General features: G+C 30.8%; 1 protein-coding gene and 1 long non-coding RNA gene across 2 annotated transcripts; one reads left to right on the top strand and one right to left on the bottom strand.

The window, feature by feature from the left end:
• Positions 1 to 2047: 2047 nt before the first annotated feature.
• Positions 2048 to 11397, bottom strand: LOC141334581 (lipocalin-like). The gene is made up of 6 exons (XM_073839710.1): positions 11243 to 11397; positions 6261 to 6400; positions 6108 to 6187; positions 5907 to 6020; positions 2326 to 2427; positions 2048 to 2247 (listed from the first exon to the last, which is right to left on the bottom strand). Exons 1-6 carry the CDS (start codon positions 11336 to 11338, stop codon positions 2234 to 2236), a joined length of 546 nt encoding a protein of 181 aa, XP_073695811.1. The 5' UTR covers positions 11339 to 11397; the 3' UTR covers positions 2048 to 2233.
• On the top strand, positions 7482 to 9828 carry LOC141335842 (uncharacterized). The gene is made up of 3 exons (XR_012355629.1): positions 7482 to 7565; positions 8369 to 8460; positions 9241 to 9828. It is a non-coding gene; the product is annotated as an uncharacterized lncRNA (long non-coding RNA).
• Positions 11398 to 24411: the final 13014 nt, after the last annotated feature.

The raw sequence follows: 24411 nt of genomic DNA, 5'->3' as shown, positions 1-24411 counted from the left end.
TGATTTATTAATTTACTGTGAATTTAAGATATACGATTTATCAGTGAGCTCATAAGATTTATTTTTCATATGAATACAATACCAGTCAAAGACTTTAGACACACTTGACGTAAATTGTTTCTCAAATTCCTAAAAAGTTGTGTATTTCCTAAAAACTGGTATTCGTTATTTTGGTTTTATTGAGATGTTACAGTCCAGATAATATTATTATTATTTTTTACTTTTTTAATTTTAAAGTTTTAGTTATGTTGACATGTCTCTATAAATGTCTATGCAGTTTTTAACATTTTTTGTTATTTTAGTGCAGAATGGTAAACTAAAATGAGAAATAAAATTGTTTATATATATATATATATATATAAATTTGTTTTTGTAAATCTATCTACTTTATTAATTTTTGTGGTTTTAATTTTTATAATACATCTTTTGTAAAGTTTTAATTTTCACATTTTTAGTCCTTTTTATGTTATATAAAATATATGATTTTTATAAACTAGTTTTTATATTTAACTATGTTTTTTTTTTTTCATTTTTATAGACTTTAGTTTGTATACTTTTGAATTTAGTATGTAGTATTTTATATACAATGTTTATATATTTCTTACAATGTGTTTCTTTAAGTAAAGCTTTTGCAACTTGCTTTAAAAATATTCTTAAATCATAATTATGAGAGAAGTACTCAAATTTATGAATTAAAAAGTCAAAATTAGGAGATGAAAAGTCAAAATTATGACTTAATTTCGTCATTTTATGTCATAATTTCAACTATCTCATAATTATGACAAGTCATAATTTCGATTTAGTCATAGTTTAAAATTATGAGATAAAATGTTGAAATTATCTCATTAATGACTAAAGTCATAATTTTGAAAATTATTATAACCAAAGACAAAATTATGACTTAAGTCATTAATATGAGAATATTTAATTACTCAATCATAATTTTGACATTTTATCTCATAATTTTAAACTATTTATCTCATGATTATTAGTTAAGTGATAATTTTGTCTTTGATTATGATAATTTTTGAAATTATGAGATAAAATGTCGAAATTATCAATAAAACCAAAATTACGTCGTAAGTCTTAATTATGAGATAAAAAGACGAAATTATGAGATAAAAAATCTAAATGATCACTTAAGTCATTAATATGAGATAGTCAAAATTATGACTTGTAAAGTTATAATTATGAGATAAAATGTAAATCTAAATTATGAGATGTCAAAATTATGACTTAAATCATGAGATAGTTGAAATTATGACTTATAAAGTCGAAATTATGAGATAAAAGGCGAAATTATGATATAAAATGTTGAAATTACAAAATAAAAAGGCGAAATTATGACAAATCAAAATTATGAGACAAATGTAAAATTATGGCTTAAGTCATAATTAGGGGATAAAATTTTAATTAAATCAAAATTATGACTAAGTGGAAATTATGATAAAAAGTCAAAACTTGTCATAATTATGAGATAAATATTTGAAATTATGAGATAAAATGTCGAAATTATGATTTAAGTCATAATTATAAAATAAAAATTCTAAATTAAGTGATTAAAAGTCAAAATTATCACAGCTTATAAAATTATGACAAATCATTAATACGAGATAAAATGTCAAAATTATGACTTAAATTGAAATTATGAAATAAAAAGTTGAAATTATGAGATAGTCAAAATAATCACTTAAGTCATTAATATGAGATGAAATTATGATTTATAAATTCTAAATTAAAAGATAAAAGTTTTAAGTCATAAGATTAAAAGTCGAAATTACAAAAACAAGGCGAAATTGTGATTTAAATTGAAATTATGAGATAAAAAGTATAATTTCATAACTTTTTTTATTTCACTTTTGTAGCTTTCCACTCCTACAATAATCTGCCAAACGTCTTCTTTAAAAGGAGACCAAATGCTCTTAATCATTCAGTATTTACAACAATTTACTGTAAGTTGGAAATGTGATTTTCTGGTCTATGCTCACAAAGTGGGATGGACAGTAAACAGGATAAACACATAAATAACCACAACACAAATGCCTCGTAACAGAGATTCACAAAAGATTTTATTGGTCCAAACTCATGAAGAAATGATAGGAAATGATGGAAAGAACTTGAAGAGGGGAAAAGGACTGATAGTAAGAGCAGAAAACACTAGAGACACTTTAAATGATTCACTACAGTCAGAATAAATCAGTCAGGATTCAGAGAGGAGCTTCACATCAGCACGTCAAGGGCACTCGTCTACAGAGAAAAGATGCTCACGTCAGGCCTGCATACACTCATATTCAGTGTTTAGAACGGTTTTGAACAGGGTTTTACCATTTTTAGGCAGGATGGCGATGTTGTCAGGCAGAATGCCTTGATCCAGAGAAAACTCAGTGAACTTGTCCAGGACGTCCTGGCTCAGGTCTGGAGTTCGGCCTACGGAAACAGCACAAACACAAATATCCATTAGGATATTAAGTAAAGATCATGTTCAATGAAGATATATTGTAAATTTTCTATCATGAACACATCAAAACGTAATTTTTGATTTGTAATATGCATTGCTAAAAACTTCATTTGGACAAATTTAAAGGCAATTTTCTCAGTATTTAGATTTTTTTGCACCCTCAGATTCTCAGATATTTGCACTATTCAAATAGTTGTATCTCGACCAAATATTGTCCTATCCTTTTATCCTATTATCTCATAATTTTGACTTTATGACTATAAAAAAATCTAAATTATGACTATTTATCTCGTAATTATGACTTACGTGTCTCAACCAAATATTGTCCTATCTTAACAAACCATACATCAATGGAAAGCTTTTGTATTCAGCTTTCAGATGTATAAATGACCCTTATGACTGCTTTTGTGTTCCAGGGTCACATATACCAAAATTTATTTAAAAATTGATTTTAAGGGCAAAAAAAAAAAAAAAAAAATAATTCAATTTTACATTAGTCTACATTTGTTACATAAAGTGGATGGAACAGCCTAGATTAATAATGATTCATTAATGCTACATTTTTAAAAAATAATATTTTAATATTTTTTTCAAATGTGTTATATGTTTGCACGTTATACACAACAAATAAAAAAAAAAAACTTTAAATATGAAATGTGAATGTATTTTCTTGGATTGAAAATTATTTATAAAAAATATAAGTAATTTTAATTTTTTAATGCTTTTAAAAAATATTTTTTGTTTTTTTAAAATATATTTTCAAAGACATAAAAAAATTAAAGGTGATTTTCTCAGTATTTCAATTTTTTTGCACCGTCAGAATCCAGATTTTCAAATAGTTGTATCTCATTTATACATTTTTAAAACATTGGTTTTATGGGTCTTAATTTAATTTTTAAATAAAATGACATGTTTCACGTAATAAATATGTGGTGAAGCACTTGGACTGGATTGTAAAAAAAATTGGTGTTTCATATTAAAGTTTAATGAGGTGAGTGAAAAGGTAAGGTTAAAATTTAAGAGAGATTCAGTCAGCTGAAAATGAATGCTGGCGACACTTTACAATAATATTAGTTAACAATAAAAATGTTTCTAAGTCATTTATTAATCTTAGTCAATATTCATTTCTACATTTATTAACAAATTATTCAAATCAAAAGTTGTATCTAATAATATTATTTCATGGAGCTGAGCACCAATACAATATTTTTCTGGCCAAAATATGTTTAAATATTAGCTTAATATATGTTAAACAGTTAAAGGAGTATAGTTTTAAATTTTAAAATATATATTTATTTTCAACTATCATATACCAAAATTCTAAATGTATTTCAGCGGCAAGAAATATAATAATAATAATAATATATTTAAAGATATGTTTCAAAATATGTACATAAATATATATTCAACCAATACAAATTTTTGTATATATTTCCAAATAATTAATATATTTATTAAAAGCATTGAAAAATTATAATGAATTACATTTATTTAAGAAAATGTTATTTCACATTTAAACATTAATGAATCATTATTAATCTAGGCGGTTCCATCCACTTAAAAAAATTTGCCAAATGTATAAGACTGAAAATTTATTTTCTTTGCCCTTAAATAAATTATGAAATATATTTTGGTATATGTGACCCTGGACAACAAAAATAGTCATAAGGGTTATTTACCAAAATTCTAAATGTGTTTTAGAGGCAAGAAAAAAAAAAAAAAAGAAAAAAAAAAAAAAAAAAATATATATATATTAGTGGTGGGCATAGATTAATTTTTTTAATCTAGATTAATCTAGATTAAATCTTGAAATTAATCTAGATTAATCTAGATTAAAATGGCTAATTTGAATTCTTCTGAAAGCATTCAGAATATGTGTGCTACCCAAATAATGACTAAAAGTAAGTCTTTGAGAACGGGTTTCTCAAGCCAGGTGGCGCATTAGACCAGGCGCTCATCTCCTGTTTCCAAAATGCATTACAAACTGCTTGACAATTGCATTTAAAACACAATTAACTATACAAACTTGTGTAACCAAGTACTTCTGCGCAAAAGGCTGTACGACGTGCGCGTTCCAGTAAAATACACAGGCGCGCGGGTATGGATAGCCTATCTGCGTGCATCTTCCAATAAACTGCGTTGCTTTTAGAAGCGTCAATTCAGTTGTTGCATATAGTATAATGTCTTTATTTCGGGATTATCAAAGTAAATTATAACTCAAACTTGAGATTTTACTGGGGCACAGCAGATTTTCACTGGGGCACGTGCCCCAGTAAAAAGGGTCTAGCAACGCACGCACCTGCCCTGAAGCGGCTTCATAACTGCATCCATGTCTGCGTGTCTCATTTGATGTGGTAATTTCACAGAAGTTGAAGACTCGTTCTCGCCCCCTACATTGCAATTCAACTAGATATACGTCATCCGCGCTAAAATATCAAAGTGAAAGTCATCATATCTTGCGTAGTTTAGACCCAGCTCCCAACCCAACTTTGAGAATAGATTAACGGCGATATTTTTTTTATCGCGCGATATGAGTCTCACGTTAACGCAGCACGTTAACGCCGATAACGGCCCACCACTAATATATATATATATATATATATATATATAAAGATATACAAAAAAGGCCAAAAATGTTTAAAAATATACGTATATATTTAAACAATACATTTTCACAAAAATTATATATTATTAAAAACATTAAAAAATTATAATGAATTAATTACATTTATTTAAAAAAAATGTAAAATATTATTTTACATTTAAACATTCACATTTAAACAATAATGAATCCTTATTAATCTAAGCTATTCCGTCCACCAAAATTTGCCAAATGTAGACTAATGTAAGATTGAAAATGCTTTTTTTTGCCTTTATAATATATTCTTAAATATATTTTGGCATATGTGACTTGGACCACAAAATCAGTCATAAGGGTTATTTAAAATAAATATATAGATTTTTTTTTCCATTGATGTATGGTTTGTTAGGAAAATATTTGGTTGACATACATAAGTCAATTACGAGATAAATAGTTATAATTTTGATTTATAAGGTTGAAATTATGACTTAAAAAGTTGGAATTACAAGATAATAGGATAATAGGATAGGACAATATTTGGTCGAGATACAGTAAAAAAAAATAATGTAAAGTAGTCCAAATTAAATATTTAGCAAAGAATATTACTAATCAAAGAAATATCTTTATGGAACATGATCTTTACTTAAAATCCTAATAAGTTTTGCCATAAAAATTTTTATAATGTTGACTCGTACAATGTATTTTTGGCTATTGCTATAAATATAGAGCTGGTTTTGTGGTCCAGGGTCACATATGAAGGTTGAAACTAAATATACTTTCAATTTCAAGTATGTACTTTGTATGTGAACAGGCCTAAATTCAGAAGGCAGCTAAATATTCAAATATACAGTTTTAAAGTGTTGGTACCGTAGAGTTTGTTGAGAAGCGTGGTGGAGTCAGCTTTGGTCTTGATGGTGTGAATCAAAGCATATTCGTCATACTTCACATCAACAACACGCATGTCATTTTCGGTCTCCCAGCCTGAGGAAACACATCATTTCTCATTTGAGTCCTGTATAAATCACTGTATCTCATAACTCATATGTAGATGAATGCTATCTTTCTTACGCTCGCTGCGGAAGCTGAATTTCCCTGGAACGTCGGTCTTTTGAGCCAGATGGTTCATCCTCCAGCATGTGCCATCAGGACTGGAGAGACAAGATCATACGACATGAGAAGATTTTATTAATACTTTCTTCTTTTGAATAGTTATTCTCTTACTTGAGACTGGAATAAGCCATCTCCAGATCTCCTTCATCAGTCGGTGTCAGCATGGCGATGCCCATCTTCATGTTTGCCTTACGGGCGATGAACCACTCGGCATTGGTGGCAAAACCAATCAGGTACCATTTCCCAGCCACCTGTGTGAACATTTATAAATAAAATAACTGGGTAGCTGCAAAAACACGTAAGCATCCAAACTATACTCTTTCTGTGGAATCTAAAATCTGGGTTAAAATATTTTAACTACCCAAAAATATAGGTCAAAGTTTCATACTTTTTTTTTTTTTGAACACATTTCATGTTTGATACAAGTTTTATAATGTAAAAACAAATGCAAAAAAGTAATATTCGATTTTATTTATAACTGTGTAGCTGCCATGGCACTAAAGCACCTGAAATATATGCTTATATAAAATATAGTTCAGTTCCATTTTTAAATTGTAAATTTAATGTTTGATATAAGTTTTGAAAACGCAAAAATGTTAATAAAATTGTATATTTTTGTGTGAAATAACTGGGTAGCTGCCATAATGCCAAAGCATACACTGTAAACCCCACTGTTGTCATTAATAAAGAGATTAAGTTAATATAACTTGACATTACTTAAAATACCAAGTTTTGGCATCAAAACTTAAACAGGTGTGGTTAACTTACTCATTTGGCAGCAAAAAACTTTTTAATTGATATTTTAAGTTATCTGAACTCAACATTTTAATTAATTTGAAAGATTCACAATGTCTATTTAAAATGATTGGTCGCACTTGAAATTCTGCTTTGACAACCGCGCTGATTGGTCGATATAAGTTATATGACACAAGGCGGTATTTTTTCTTGTCATGCTGAATTTTGCTGAAGAACCAGCAGGACAGACGCACTAGCAGAAACCATCTGACACAAGAAAGACAAAAGTTAAATCAGTAAGTAGAGATTTAAACGCTCATATACATTTTTTTTTAATTGATTTACACGTTATTCCAATGCTATTTTTTGTTTTGCTCCAGTAGCAGCACAAGTAAGCTGGCGGTAAAGCAGGCGGGAAGAAAGCCGTCGTGAAAGATTCATTAGTGAAGTTACACAGGTAGGTTAATGGTAAAATATAAGTGTAAATTTTGCTTGGTTCCGTTTTATTTTTGGAGTATTTTGTACTTATAAATATGCCGGAGTTTCTAAATTTCTATAAGAACATTTGAATTTCCCGCTTAACTTTTTTTCCTCCCCCAGCGGCACTTGCAGGCAGGCGGTCGTGAAGCAGGCAGGGACAGGGATGGAGTCGGTCGTGACGAAGGCCCATGGATTACGCTGGTAAGTTAATGTTTAACACGCCTGTACGTTGTGACTTGCTTAATTTATTAATGTTTCTTTGATGTTGTGTTTTTAAAAGCGAGAATGAGAACTTGCGCTGTTGTGTATGCGCTTATGAGGGAACAAAACACGGACATGTACCGTTAAAGTTCGCTTTTACCTCAAGGTGCGCGCATAAACGGTCAAATGCACGCAAAAATATTTCAAAATGAGGCGCTCGCTTGGTGATTATTCACGTAAACCCTTGTCAGTTATGTCTTAAATGATCATAAACAGTTGAGAATGAAAATACGTTTGTAACAGTATATTGCATCCGTGTGGCTATTAATGCAGGTTTACTAAAGGTTTCATGAGGAGAACAATGCAAAGCTAAAAATTAACGAAATTGTGACACATTTACAGAGATAGGCCTATGTTTTTAATTAATAATTCTGTTCATGTAATGTGTTCTTGGTGCATAATATTAATTATTCGTTTTTAATAGATTTTATAAAATGTATTCAATCCTATCTGCATTTTGTTTTTAATCAAGTTACCATTAGCAGAGCTGTGACTGTTTTACATGTCCCTGTGAGCGATTTGTTGACTTTTTACTGTCGGGAAAGACGTGCAAAAATGTTGTAACAACGTTAACTTAGTTGGATCAGGTGTGTTTAATTAGGATTTCATCTAAACTCTGCAGGGCTCTGTCCCTCCAAGAATTGACACCCCTGATTTAAATGCTGTTATGAATTTCATTAAAAAAAAAAGTAGTAATAGCCAGTGGTTAGATTTAATATAATTGTTTTTTTGTTTTCACAGAGAAGTTGTCAGAGCCGACTGAGGACCGAACTCTTGTGCTCCAAGGACCACCTCTTGTGTTTGGAGATGTTTGGGGATTTCTTCGACATGTTTGGTAAGTATTCCATGTAGAAAATAATGTCAAAAAGACAAGCACACATTAGATCACTCACACTCATTATATAAATTTGAATCTAAAGTGTTATTTCACTCAAAAATTAGAATTTTGTCAGTAGTTACCCTCGTGTCATTCCATATTCGTAAGACTTCCGTTCCTCTTTGGAACACAAATGAAGATTTTTAAAATAATTTTCAAGAGTTTTCCATTTCTCCATAGACGGACAAGAAAAGGTAAGAAAGACATGTGGTTCCAGTGATTTAACCTCAATTTTATTAAACAACGCACATGCTTAGGTTTGCATGAAACAAACTATAAAAACTATTAAAAATACAGATCCCCAATGCATGTTCACGAGAGCATCACAGTGCATGTGTTTTGTGTTCACGCAATATCTGAAATCTGAACAGGCCTTGAATAATTTTATTTTGTAAGTGGTAAATTACATGTTTTTGCACTAAACACTCGCGCTGCTTCATAAAATTGAGTTTAAACCACTGAAGTCTCATGGATTTTTTTTCTAGACCTTGAAAATGTTACATTGGATCTCTGGAGAAACAGAAATCTCTTGGGTTTCCTTAAAAAAAAATCTTAATTTTTGTTTGGAAGAAGAACAAAGGTGTTAGGGGTGTGGAATGACATGAGAGTGAGCAATGACAGAATTTGCATTTTTGGGTGAACTGTTCCTTAAGATTAAGTTGCACTGTTTGAAATCTACATGAGCTTGCATGCATGTGAATTAACTTTAATTTGATAATGTTTTTTCATCTTTAATAGATGTCTGATGATCACAGCTCAAATCTTGCTGTTGTCAGTGGGGATTGTAATAGTTGAAGATGGGACTACTCTTCAGCCTCTCAACTCTTGGAAAAGTGGTGATGGACAATCTAAGTGACCTTCCTGAATCAATGTGCCTTCTGTTTGGACAAATTTATGTTACAGGTTTTGTGCTTTTCTTGTCAGCTGAGAAAAAAAAATGAAAATGACCTTTACATTGGAAATTAAAAACATGTTTATGTTAACAGTCAGTAAGACTTTCACCAACAGAGAAGAAACACCTTTTTTTTTTTTTGTATAACACACACTCCAAGGAACTGGTATATCTCAAATTTGTCTTGTAAAAATGTGAAAAAATAAATAAATAATAGGTTTACATTTAAAACAGTTAACTGTTAAAAAAAATGCTTATGTTGTTGTTCATGTCTTTTAAAAATGTAAGCTTACTATTAAAAATGAGCTGTTTTGTTTAAAAATGTGATATTAAATGTGAGTTTACAGTCAAAAATAGGAGTTTACTGTTAAAAAATGTGAATGTACTTTAAAAAATGTAAGCTCATGATGCTGTTGTTCATGTCTTTCTGGAAATGTGAGTTTACTGTTAAAATTAAAAATTAGCTATTTTGTTGTACATATGTCTTTTAAAAATATGACAGTGTGGGCTTACAGACAAAAATATGAGTTTACTGTTAAAAAAGGAGCTCATGATTTTGTTCATGAATTTTATAAATGTGAGCTTACTCTTATAAGTAATGTAAATGCAGTATAAGCCTAATAAAGTGGTTGATGTGGAAAAAAAACCTTGTTTTAATGATTTATAAATTATTTAATACAAGTAGAATATATATATTTATATATAAGCTGAAAATTTAGGAAGTTTAGTCTGTTAGCCCTTTTAAGTTATCTGTACTTAAACATTTAAGTTAATTCAATGAAGAGACCACATTCGTTCAACTCAATAAATCGAGTTGTCATTTTCCCATTACTCAAACGAACTGAGGGAATCACTTTCCTCAAATCATTTGAGTAGTCTGAACTTATTAGGGTTTACAGTGTATGTAGAAAACTCAGACAGAAAATATAGGTTGTAATTTTAAGCACTTTTTTAAGCATTTATAAATTCTAAATGAAATTTGAAATACAAATATATATATATATATATATATATATATATATATATATATATATATAAATTATATAATAAAAAATGTATTTTTGATATAAATATTGAATATTTATAAATATAAATATTTGATTATTTATTTATTTTTGTAGTCTTTTTGCTGTCATGACACTAAAATAGCTAAAATATACATTTTCTGTTGAACATAGTATGAAAACTGCAACAACAACAACAACAAAAAATTTTTTTTATTTTGCATAAAATAGCTAAATGGGTAGCTGTTATGACACTAAAGCACCTAAAATTTAAGAGTCGAAAAAAATATTGTAACTACCCAAACTGATCTGAGGTATACCAGTTTTGACCATTTGTAAATTATAAATGTATTTTTCATGAATCAATGTAATTATGTCATATATGAAGTCATGCAAATAAATAAATAAATAAATACAATATTTATATTTTATTTGTTTTCATTGCTTTTTTTTGCATGCAATAACTGGGTAGCTGTAATGAAACTAAAGCACCCAAAATATACACTTTCTGTTGAAGCTAAAATCTAGAAGTTGAAAGAAAAAGTATTTTAATTACCAAAATAGATACAGAAAAAGATTTGTAATTGATTTGTAAGCATTCCTAATTTATTAATTTAATGTTTGATACAAGTTGTGTGTGTATGTATACCGGTTTGCATATATAGACTGTCATTTTTAACAACTCAAACTGACACAGAAAATATAGTTTGTAATTGTTAAACATTTCTAAATTATAAATGTAATGTAAAGTTTTAGAATATATAAATTCATACCAAAGTCTCTTTTAACAACTTCTAAATTCTAAATGTAATGTTTGCTACAACTTTCATTCTTGCAGTCTTACCCCCTTGACGTCGAAGTCGGCCTGTGGCAGGACCTCAGATCTAACGGCAAGGGCACAGATCAAAACTCCCAGCAATCCCAGCAGGGCGGTTGCCATGGCTACTGCAGAGCTCGGTCTGGAGTGTGTGGGAATCTGGGCCTCGAGAGCTGAATTCTGAGCTCTGAGTCCCGCTGCAGGAGCTTATATAGAGCCGAACCCTGTTACATAAACACACGCCCCCTACAGACACACACACACACACACACACACACACACACACACACACACACACACACACACTGGTTTACATGTTTTATGGGGACATTCCATAGACGTAATGGTTTTTATACTGTACAAACCGTATTTTCTTTCGCCCTAACCCTACCCTACACCTAAACCTAGCCCTCACAGGAGATTGTGCAAACTTTTACTTCCTCAAAAAAACTCATTGTGCATGATTTATAAACCTGTTTCCTCATGGGGACCTAAGAAATGTCCCCACAAGGTCAGAATTTACTGGTATTCCTATCCTTGTGGGGACATTTGGTTCCCACAACGTGATGAATACCAGGTACATTCAGTCTAGCAAAAATTCATTAATTTACACTATCAGATTACAGATTTTTTTTTCAGATTGCATCTTAATCTCAATGTTATCTATTCAGTTCTCACTTTTCATTGCGTGCGTGCAATCACACACACGCACACACGCACACAGGGGCATAAATAATGTTGGGTTTAGGGCCCCTCTCATTTAACAGCTTTGTTATACAACAGTTGGCACAGAGGTTTGTGAGGGGGTGTGTTTCCTTCTTAACCAGAGGCTACACACACACACACACACACACACACACACACACGCCCCCCTCTCCTAAAACTATGTCAAGACAGGATCAGTTTATCTGGGTCAAAGGGGTTTCATATACATACATAAATATAGTGGGGTCCAAAAGATAGAAATACTGAAAATCATCATCTTTTGCATTTCACACCCCGACAAGAACAAAATAATGATTTGAGATGTTCAAAAGAGCATCTTAAGATTCACTAGAAGAACTTGTGACTGCCTGTGCAAAGAATCTCATGCAAAGAAAAATAATGGATTTTTTAATTTTTGTGTTAAATTTCTTTTTTTTCTTTTTTTAAAAATATTATTAAAAAAATCTAAAACTTTATTTTCAGGCTTTAATGCAATGCAGTGCATTTTTCTGCAGTGCAATGCAATGCAATAAACAGAATTTCATTGTGGTCACTAGAAGAACATATGCTTGTGCAAAGAATCTCATGCAAAGAAAAATAATGGATTTTTTTATTATTTATTTTTGTTTTAACATTTCTTTTCTTTCTTTTAAAAAAATTTCTAAAACTTTATTTTCAGGTTTTAATGCAACGCAGTGCATTTTTCCCCAATGCAATGCAATAAAATAAACAGAATTTCATTGTGGCCACTAGAAGAACATGTGACTGCCTGTGCAAAGAATCTCATGCAAAGAGAAATATTTGACTTTTCTGTTCTTAATTTTTGTGCTAACTTTTTTTTCTTCCTTTTTAAAAAATATTATAAAAAAAAATTCTAAAACCTAATTTTCAGGTTTTTCAATGCATTTTTCCCCAGTGCAATGCAATGCAAAGCAATGCAATGCAATGCAATAAAATAATATAAAATTGAATTTGTAATGCAATTTTTTTGTTTGTTGCTGTAATTATTGATGGCTCTTTTCCAACTTTCCACCACACATGGAACACATTTAAAGGCACGTACAAAGACATATACTATAAATCAAACATTTGGGATCACTGTCATTTATTTAGTCATTTATTTCTTAAGTTTTATTCAGCAAAGATGCTTTATCAAAAGTGACAGTAAAGACATGTATAATTTAATATAAGATTCTTTTTAAAGAAAAAAACTTGTTTTGAATGAAGTCTTACAGCAAAATGAGATTAAACTTCTTGTATTGGTCAAATTTATTTGAAAAAAGTTTAGAATCAGAAGTATTAATAAAAAGTGTTATATACACTACCATTTTGAAGTTTGTGTTTAGTATAATTTTTTAATAACTTTGAAAGTCCAAAGCTGAATTTACAAGTAAAATACATAAAAAATGTGAAATATTATATTATAAATTGTGAAATAATATATATAAACTTTCTATTTCAATATATAGTAAAATGTAATTTCTGTGATCAAAGCTAAACTTTCAGCATCATTACTGCAGTCTTGAGTGTCACACGATCCTTCGGAAATCAATCTAAAATGCTTGATAATCATTGTTATTGTGCTGCCCAATATTTTTGTGGAAACCATCAGGATTTCACAGTTCGCTGATAAATAGAATTAAAATGAGAGCATTTATTTTAAATAGAACCTTATATTAAATAAATCTTTACTGTCACTTTTGATCACTTTAATGCATCCTTGCTGAATTAAACTTAATTTCTTAAAAAAAATTTAAAAAAATATGACAGTGATCCCATATGTCTGTGTACATTTCTTTAAATGTGTACCATCTGTGGTTTGAGGTTGGAGGTTGGAAACAAGCCAACAATAATTACAGCAAAAACACACAAACAGGATGATAAAGCACAAAGAGCTGCTGTATCTGTCTGGCTCTCTGGGCCGTTCTGGAACCTGGAACAGAGAACAATGTCAGCATTTCACATTGAAAACACTGCAGTCACTCTTATGCACAACAAACACACATCAGCTGCAAATGCATCCAGACTGAAACTGTAGATTTGTACAGTAATTATGAAGTTAATAGCGCAGTTATAGAGTTTTAAATGAATGGCATTTTCATCCATACCTATGAAAATCACAGCAGGACACGTTTATAGTTTTACCCCATATGAAGCTACCTGAGGAATTTGGTCTTTACAGCTGTTTCCTATTACAGATGTGAGATACGCCTATATGTTGAGCCTATACGAGGCGTAAACGCCTACAAACAATCACGGCCTTTTCTAAGAAACTGCTTTTCTCCGAACAAATCCGAGTGCGTGTCTCTGTCCAATTGTTTGTATGTCTCTCATATACTGACACATTTACAATGATACAGGTAAACCAGGTATTATATGGATGCTTTTGCAGGTGTAAACTCGCCGTCTGAGCTGATTCACAAATACCTGAACGGTTATAACAGGATCTGAAAGACAGAGCTCTACTTAAGCCATGAACAGATATACATGCTGGATTTATCAAATTAAAGACAACATGTTGATTCAATGCACTTAGTAATAGTTAACAATACAAATATTATGTTAAAAATTAAGTAAAAAATAAAATAAAAATGCTTTTCTCCAACAGACACTTTTCTCTATTGGTTGAGCATGATTCATAACAGCATTTATTCTAATTTTTTATCCCCTAAAAGGGTTTTAGTGGCTTGTTAAAAAAAGAAGAAAAAAATATTATTATGAAAATAAAGTCATAATATTTTGAGAATAAAGTCAAAATTATGAGAATAAAGTTTTTAACTTATAAAGAATTTTTATATTAAAATGTTAAAGTCGAACAGACATTATTCTAAAAAGAACTTTTATCTCACAATGCTACCACTTTATTCTCAGAATATTACTAATTTAATCTTGTAGACTTTATTCTTGTACTAATACACTGTCATAATTTTTACTTTATTGACAAAATATTGACTTCCAACTCAAATTTCTATGACGTTATTCTCAGATAATTACAAGTTTAAAAAAAATATTATTTAAAAAAATTCTAAAACTTTATTTTCAGGTTTTAATGCAATGCAAATCAACGGAATGCAATGGAATGCATTAAAATATACCCATTTTCATTGTGGTCAGTAGAAGGACACATGACCACCTGTGCAAAGAATCTAATGCAAAGAGAAATAATGCATTTTTTCAAAATTATGAGAATAAAGTTATAGAATTTTTATATTAAAATGTTAAAGTCGAACAGACATTATTCTAAAAAGAACTTTTATCTAACAATGCTACCACTTTTTTGTCATAATTTTGACTTTATTCTCAGACTATTACTAATTTCATCTTGTATTAGACTTTATTCTTGTACTACACTGTCATAATTTTTACTTTATTGACAAAATATTGACTTCCAATTCAAATTTCTATGACGTTATTCTCAGATAATTACAAGTTTAATCTATGCAATGCAATAAAATATACAGATTTTCATTGCGGTCAGTAAAGACACATGACCACCTGTGCAAAGAATCTCATGCAAAGAGAAATAATGGATTTTTTATTCTTAATTTTTGTGTTAACATTTCTTTTTTTTTTTTTTAAATATTATTTAAAAAAAATTCTAAAACTTTATTTTCAGGTTTTAATGCAATGCAAATCAACGGAATGCAATGGAATGCATTAAAATATACCCATTTTCATTGTGGTCAGTAGAAGGACACATGACCACCTGTGCAAAGAATCTCATGCAAAGAGAAATAATGCATTTTTTCAAAATTATGAGAATAAAGTTATAGAATTTTTATATTAAAATGTTAAAGTCGAACAGACATTATTCTAAAAAGAACTTTTATCTAACAATGCTACCACTTTTTTGTCATAATTTTGACTTTATTCTCAGAATATTACTAATTTCATCTTGTATTAGACTTTATTCTTGTACTACACTGTCATAATTTTTACTTTATTAACAAAATATTGACTTCCAACTAAAATTTCTATGACGTTATTCTCAGATAATTACAAGTTTAATCTATGCAATGCAATAAAATATACAGATTTTCATTGTGGTCAGTAGAAAGACACATGACCACCTGTGCAAAGAATCTCATGCAAAGAGAAATAATACATTTTTTATTCTTAATTTTTGTGTAATCATTTCTTTCTTTTTTTTTAAATATTATTTAAAAAAAATTCTAAAACTTTATTTTCAGGTTTTAATGCAATGCAAATCAACGGAATGCAATGAAATGCAATAAAATATACCGAAATTACTTTATTAACAAAATACTGACTTCCAACTCAAATTTCTATGACGTTATTCTCAGATAATTACAAGTTTAATCTTGCATAAGACTTTATTCTCCTAATTTTTAATTTATTTTCAAAATATTACGGCGTTAATCTTACACTCTAAAAAGTGCTGGGTTATTTTTGTAAACACATTGCTGGGTTAATTGTGCTGGGTCAAAATTCTGGGTTGTTTGAGGCACTGTAAACACACAGTTGGGTTGATCATGCTGGGTCTTTCACTATGAACACCTGGGTTGGGTTATTTTGACCCAACCGGTTTGTTTATTTTTTTCACTTCATCGAACATTCTGGATTCTTCACTCGTCTCCTCGCCAGGCGGTCACGCACCTCGCAGCAAGCAGGATTATAAGGTAAATTAATAATATGATTATATAATTATTTACCTTTATTTTTAATAAGTTGTGTTTTAGAGCACACTGGTTTCACTGTTTAATGCAATATTTGATTTGTCGCTGTGCGGGGTTGGCATTTTATTCCGTGAATGACGAACGTTGTAATTTAAGCAGCCTAGCGATGTACTTTTTGCCTCTACAATCGCTTTATTGTTATATAAAGTGTGTGTGTGTGTGTGTGTGTGTGTGTGTGTGTGTAGTGTTATTTGTATAACTTACAGTATACATATGGCCTTTATTTTAACGCCTTAAGGAAAGAGTAGGTCAGAAATACGGGGGTAAGTTCCTTTACTGTCTGCATACTGTATGGCTTTGTAATGTTTTGTCAAAATTAGATAATTTCATACAAAAATTGATCTTTTAAGGGCATATTTTTTCAAGTAAATGTCTGCGACGTGCCGAATCCAACAATAGATCCATATGTTTTATGTTGAGCATTTTCGCGCTTTTTTCCTTGAGGTAACTTATCTGCATTAGCTAAAACGCTATGTCCCTTACTTTAATAATGTTAAACCACAATATGACAGGTATGTACTATTGTTTATTACTTAAATGTAATGTTGTCTTAGCTACAGTATGTAAAGTTAGACTTAATCTCTCGTGGTGTATGTGGCCGTTCACATGTCGCGTTTTTTGCGCACTGAAGTTCGTTATTTCAAATTTAGATGCCAATATATACGCTCATAATGGAAGCTCGTTTTTTCCAGGCGCGGGACATGGTTGCTTAGTAACGGCAGACGCCATGGGACAGCAAGCTGCGTTTTGGAAAGAATGAGAAAGCGACGCGTCTTGCGTTTTCACGCGTTTTTAGGCGCGGCATGTGAACGGCCCCACTCTTCCTCTATTTTAGTGAATGCCTGTGTTGCATTACAAACTAGGAGACCAGTATAAACCTTAAACTTATTGAACCACATTTCTTTTTCAGATTTTATCAGATTTCACAAGACTTTAGGAAGCTATATCCAGAGGCAGACTTTTTGAAGACTGGGACATTCCTGGGGGACATGACTTAAGGTAAGCTTTTTCTTATAATATGTCAATCTATAAAAACAATATGCAACTGTATTTGACACACATCAACTGGTAAATACAATGGTACAGTAACACTTAACTAGTTGCTTATTAGCTTGTATATTGGCTGTTAATTAGTACTTATGAAGCACATACTGATGCCTTATTCTGCATGTGCATATTCTACATCCCTGAATCTGACCCCATACCTAAACTTAACCTGCAGTAGTTGAATGAGGGTGGGAATTAATTTGCATTATTTAAAGGAATGAAGAAATCTTCATATGAAAGTGTTTCAGTTTGTTGTTTTGATTATAAAATATGTTTCACAGTTTGCATATTATTCCTATGGTTTAGATGCTAAAGGGGAAAGTGCTTTCAAAGTCCTGCCCACTCTGGATAAAAGGTCTTCAGACCCACAACCACGGAATCCCGGAGGCCATTCATTGACGTACAACCTGTAAGTTTTGTTTTACGTTTTCTGCTCTAATAAGGGTGTGTGTATATATATATATATATATATATATATATATATATATATATATATAAACACAGTGGTGGCCAAAATTATTATAACAGTTGTATTTTCACCAGCTAAAAAATGATTTTAAGTCAGTGTTTGTTATCTTTTGCTGTAGTGTGTCAGTAAGAAATATCAGTTTACATTTCCAAACATTCATTTTGCCTTTAATTGTGATAATCCAGTGAGGTTTTTGTTTGCACAACAGCCAATCCTCCACACAGAAATCTGATCTCATCATCATCCAGTCTGTCTGGAATGACATGAAGAAACAGAACAAACTGAGACAGACTAAATCCAGAAGAATTGTGACAACGTCTCCAAGATGCTTCAAGAGACCTACCTGCAAAGCTACCTTAAAAACTATGTGCAAGTGCACCTAGTGTAGGGCAAAAGCTGCTTTAAACGCAAAAGGATGGTCAAACCAAATGTTGATTTAATTTAGTTAATCAAGGTTAATTGATTAAGAACATTTATTTATGACATTATTTTTGACAGCATCATTTTATGACATTTTTAGACAAGTGCTTAAAACTTTTAACAGTACTGTAGCTTTGCAGTTAGGTCTCTTGGAGCATCTTGGAGACGCTGTCACAGTTCTTCTGGATGATGATGAGAACAGATCCTGTGTGGAGCACTGGCTGTTTTGCAAACAAAAATGTCACTGGATTATCACAATTAATGGCAAAATGAATGGAAATGTAAACCGATATTTCCTACTGACACACTACAGCAAAAGAGAAATCACTGACTTAAAACCTTATTTAGCTGGTGAAAATACTAGTGTTCTAATAATTTTGACCACAACTGTATGAAAAGTTGAGAAGCAAAGTGAGCATTTATTTCATGCCTCTGTGTTTATGTTCATAAAATACACTTAACTTAAAATGTTAGTTATGTTGCAAGACTAAATGCCGTATAATTAACAGGTGGGGACCAACATGGTGGATTTGAGCCTTGGGATGAGACAACAACATTTCTAGACCTTCGCCATTGTTCCAGGCCATGCCATTGAAGCGGACTTGTTGCCTGGGAATTTCTCCAGCTTGCAGTGTATCATATTGATGGGCATAAGTCTTCATGTGTGAAGTTTTTGAGGGCAAAAGTTTTTTTTTGGCCACTTGTAACATGTTTTAAATTGTAAGTATTGTCTGGTGGACTCTGTTTGGCTTAGTTTTAATGGCACGATGTTTGGAATTATTCTAATGTGGTAATAATTAATTTTTGAGTGTTCTGCTGCTGCAATGTTGACATAAAGAATAGGAATATATTGTGCCTTCTTTACAGTTTTGTGTTTAAAAGAAACTGGTCTACTAAAACCGTTATTTGTGTCTGTAAGGGTTGGACAAAATGTGTGACAGCTGCACCTATTTGAAAACTGTATTAAAAAGAAATATGAAAACTCATTAAATTGACATTTACAGATTCATTTTTTTGTGTTGTGTAACTGTATTACAGAAAAACAATAATAATTTTACATTCTTTTGGGATTTATATATTATTATTGGTAAATATAAAGGTAGCAAGGCAATTAGACAACAAATAACCCAATATTTAGGTAGTTTTTAACCCAGCAACACAGTTAATCTGACCCACTGGTTGGGTCAAATAAACAACCCAGCACTTGGGTCAAAACAACCCAACGCGTGTTCTGTCCCATAGTTACCCAGCAGCTGGGTTATGGTTGGGTTATTTTTTAACCCAGCACTTTTTAGAGTGTACAGTGCTACAGCTTCATTCTTGTTATTCTGACTTTATAATCAAAATGTTACAACTTTATTCTTGTAATATTAGAATTTTTATTTTTTTGTGGCACTAAAATACGTTCTATGGGGACCACAAGGGGTCTATTGCTAAAATCACCAAAACCTCATCTGATTAGTTGTACGGCCAACATTAAAAAGGCTTATTTCTGCTTGAGTGAACTAGAGTCTTTTGAATCGTCCTGTTGCCTCCAGATTACTAAAAGGAGGGAGAGACAAAAGCGTTAGTAGGACGTTTACATGAGACTGGCCTCTAGCTGCCTACATATACATATATCACCGTCCAGACACACAATAAAAGCCACTCACTTCCCACAACCCTAGGACTACTGCAAAAGTCCCAGTACATGATTGTTAGTGTCTCAGACCATCCATATTTCGAGTGATATATAGTATTTTCAGCAGCTAAAAATGGTTTTAAACCAGTTATTTCCATCTTTTTTTATTTCCACCTTAAAAATAAAGGTGCTTTAAAAGGTTCTTCACAGTGATGCCAGAAGAACCATTTTGGTTCCACAACAAACCATTCACTGAAAGGTTCTTTACTTTACTGTTCTTACTTTTTTTATAATCTGAAGAAACTTCTTTCTTTTTTTTGTGAAACAAAAAGGTTCTTCAGATGTTAAAGGTTATTTGTGACCCTGGACCACAAAACCAGGCATAAGGTTAAATTTTACAAAACTGAGATGCTTACATCATTTGAAAGCTCAATATATAAGCTTTCTGTTGATGTATGGTTTGGACAATATTTGGCCGAGATACATTTATTTGAAAATTAGGAATCTGAGGGTGCAAAAAATCAAAAGACTGAGAAAATCACCTTTAAAGTTGTCCAAATTAGGTTCTTAACAATGCATATTACTAATCAAAAATGACATTTTGATATATTTACAGTAGGAATTTTACAAAAAATCTTCATAGACATGATCTTTACTTAATTTCCTAATGATTTTTGGCATAGAAGAAAAATTTAAAATTTTGACCCATGCAATGTATTTTTGGCTATTGTTACAAATATACCCCAGCGACTTAAGACTGGTTTTGTGGTCCAGGGTCACATTTATGGAACCATTTAAACAAAAAAGGTTATTTTATGGCATCGTGAAGCACCTTTATTTTTAAGAGTGAAGTGTAGCATCTTGTTGAGTTCTTCTGGATTTATTCTGTCTCAGTTTGTTCTGTTTCTTCATATATACAGTATAGTTACACACACAAAACTTTAAAGTTTTTTTTCTGTCTATATCCTGAAGGTTTTTACAGAGCGATTTGTTCATATACAATTTGCTTGGTTTTATACAACATTTTATTCCCCAAAAATGGTAAAAAAATAAAATAAATAAATAAATAGTGTTTCCTGTCTGTTCTAAGTTTTTTCTGAATTATGTTGACACAAAACGAAACCCAAAAATTCTCTCTGAAAAAAACTTTGTACTCAAATATGTCAAAAAAAATTTCGAAACTGACTTCATCCAATGTTTAGATTTTTGTTCTAGAAATGTATGTAAATTAGCACATATGTCATTATATAATGCCTCATTTGCATATTTAAACCTAACATTTTAGAAAAACTTTTTTTTGCAATTATCAAAGTAATCTACCAACTGGGTAAGTAAGGTGATAACCATTAGTTCATTTTTTTTTACCTGCAGTGTCTCGCCTTAGTCAAAGTGCAATATCAGCACAATATTGTCAAACACAATGTTATGTGCTCAGTTCTCCAGTAGAGGTCACTCCTGCTTTTGAGGACTTTTTGAACCCTCTGTAACTTTGAACTGTGTTTATGAGTTATATGGTACAAAATGGCACAGCAGACTTTCACAAATATACTCTGGTCAAATTCACACACTTCATTTATTCATTTGGTTATTGACACTGTACAAAAATGAACAGAATGGTAAAAACTGAAGTTATTTATTTGCTTATATGAGGACATCAACTTGATGTTAGTTTTGATCATTTTTAAGCATCTATTGTCATATTATCATACCAGTGTTTGTAATTGATCAAACAGGATTAATGTGTTACAGTCACACAACACAACTTCTGCCTCGAAACACTGCAAAATCAATCAGATCTAATGAATTGATAATACTCACTGATGTTTGTGCTGTTGTTTTCACTCCAAACTGATGTCACTTCCTAGATGATGATGTCATTTGTGACCCTGGACCACAAAAATACTTGAGATTTGAAAACGCTTTCCATTGAGGTATGGTTTGTTAGGATAGGACAATATTTGGCTGAGACACAACTATTTGAAAATCTGGAATCTGAGGGTGCAAAAAAAAAAAAAATCTAAATACTGAGAAAATCGTCTTTAAAGTTGTCCAAATGAAGTTCTTAGCAATGCATATTACTGATCAAAAATTAAGTTTTGATATATTTACAGTAGGAAACTACAAAATATCTTCATGGAACATTATCTTTATCAAATATACCCGTGCTACTTAAGATATGGACTTAGAAACTTTTTTTTGGTTAAAGGAATTTTACAGGGTGGAAAGTGACATTTGAGGCACAGGAAAACCCTCTAAACTGATGACCAATTAAAATAATGTTTTCAAGAAAGCATGTTTTGTTTAAAGCATTTTCAAATAAATGTGCTACACTATAATTAAACTAAACTAAATAACTACATTTAACATAGTCTACATGCATTATTTTTCTGAAAACCTTGTACAAATAATATATCTGAGAACCTTGACTGCACCAGAATATATAAAATATATCTCAATATTTCCTAACTATTATAATTTCAATATGTTAAATAGTTTCAAGTCTGATTATTCACGGTAGCTTCCTTTTTGTTTATCCTTAATAAGCATTTTATGGTTTTTAGCTGCATGCCAGCTTTTTGCCATCGGATATATTTTCTCACAACTTGCACTATAGTGCAAACATAATTATGCAAAGATTTTAAAAATATTCATAAGATGAGACTTTTACAGAAGTCATATTTTCTTAGTTTAGCATTAGTATTTCTAAACAATCCTAAATATCTTGGTATAGCCTTTCAAAGTATTACAGTTTTTTACAGACGCTAGGACACATTTCTCAATACTTAGGCCACTTTTGCAAAACTCTTCACACAATTCTCCTAACTGACTTTCAGCTTGGCAAAGCAGTTTATTTCACATTCAAAATGCACTACAACTACCAAAACACCTATTCAGGTCTCAAATAAACGTATTCTTCCAGAACACTAGCAAAGGTTGACAGCCGACAAACACACTTTGTCACCCACAAAACAATGAGCTAAAAAACACTAACAACATGTAGCATTACACAGTGTTTTCTTGTGTAAAACAAGGAAACATCTGTTTATAATTGCAATATATATTGTTTATAACTGCAATATATGTTACTGGAATGAATCAGACATGATGCAGAATTTGTCAATATTTTATGTTGTTTATTTATTTATTATTTTTTTGTACTAAGTAATTCCAAAATACAAGAATTTGTATACACACCATCAACTGATACAGATAAAAAAGTAATGCTAATCTACTGCATTTTTAAATTTGAAATATGTTTCAATAAAATATTGCTGTTGAATTTTGCTGTCTTGTTCAGTTTTGCATTATGTTATTGTTTGGAACATAAGTTTAACAGTTTTGAAAACAGTATGTAAGCATGTGCAAAATGTCCTGTACGTACAAAGATTTTTGGCAGTTGTTGTGTCTGAGTGAGAAAAGAATTCATGAAATTTGAGAGATGTAGTCATTGAATGCATTTTGTGCCAAAACAATGATAATTGATCCTCAATTTAGCCCACATAGACTTCTGTTGTGCTCACTGTGTGAAGAGTTTTGCAAAAGTGACCTAAGTATTGAGAAATGTGTCCTAGCGTCTGTAAAAAACTGTAATAGTCATTTATAAATACTAAAATAAAACATTAAACAAACAAAAGCATTCTAAATTTTGGTAAAAACCAGAGCTATAGTTATAATTAACTAAAGTTAAAACCATAAGAAGTCATTAGATAAAATAATCAATAAAAAATAAATAAAGTATAAACAACTTGAACTTGAATCTAGTTGCACATTTTTGTTTAGATTAACTTGAAGTACTAAAACTAAGAACTAAATCTTAATAAAAACTATATACAGACATAAAATAATAATAATAATAAAAATGAAACATACAATAAAAAAGCTAAAACTTTAACTAAAGTTAAACTTAGTTAACGCTGAAAACAGATTTTCACAAAAGTAGGTGTGGTGTGTGACTAAGTAGTAATGCCTCTCGTGTGATGAATCATGCTTCATTTAGCCCTGACTCTCCCGTGATAATGTTCCTCTCTCTATTATGATTAATAAGCATTGATGGTTTCCATAACTCCATGCAGTGTTGTCACTCAATTGCACTGTAAAGCAAATGTTGCAATGCAAATCTGTTGAGCATGTTCATCAATACTTAGCTGATATTTCAGGAGAGCATTGATGTGACATAGAGTCCTTCAGCTTCAAAACTGTGTAAATGACATATGTGACCCTGGACCACAAAACCAGT

Source organism: Garra rufa, chromosome 5, assembly GCF_049309525.1.
Source record: "Garra rufa chromosome 5, GarRuf1.0, whole genome shotgun sequence".
Taxonomy (NCBI): domain Eukaryota; kingdom Metazoa; phylum Chordata; class Actinopteri; order Cypriniformes; family Cyprinidae; genus Garra; species Garra rufa.
This window is presented reverse-complemented; position numbering and strand designations above follow the sequence as displayed.

Coding starts and splice junctions, on each gene's coding strand:
- LOC141334581 (XM_073839710.1), bottom strand. CDS start 11,338: ATGGCAACCGCCCTGCTGGGATTGCTGGGAGTTTTGATCTGTGCCCTT. Junction 6,188..6,260: donor ATGGCTTATTCCAGTCTCAA/GTAAGAGAATAA, acceptor TTGTCTCTCCAG/TCCTGATGGCACATGCTGGA. Junction 2,428..5,906: donor GCTTCTCAACAAACTCTACG/GTACCAACACTT, acceptor CTGTTTCCGTAG/GCCGAACTCCAGACCTGAGC.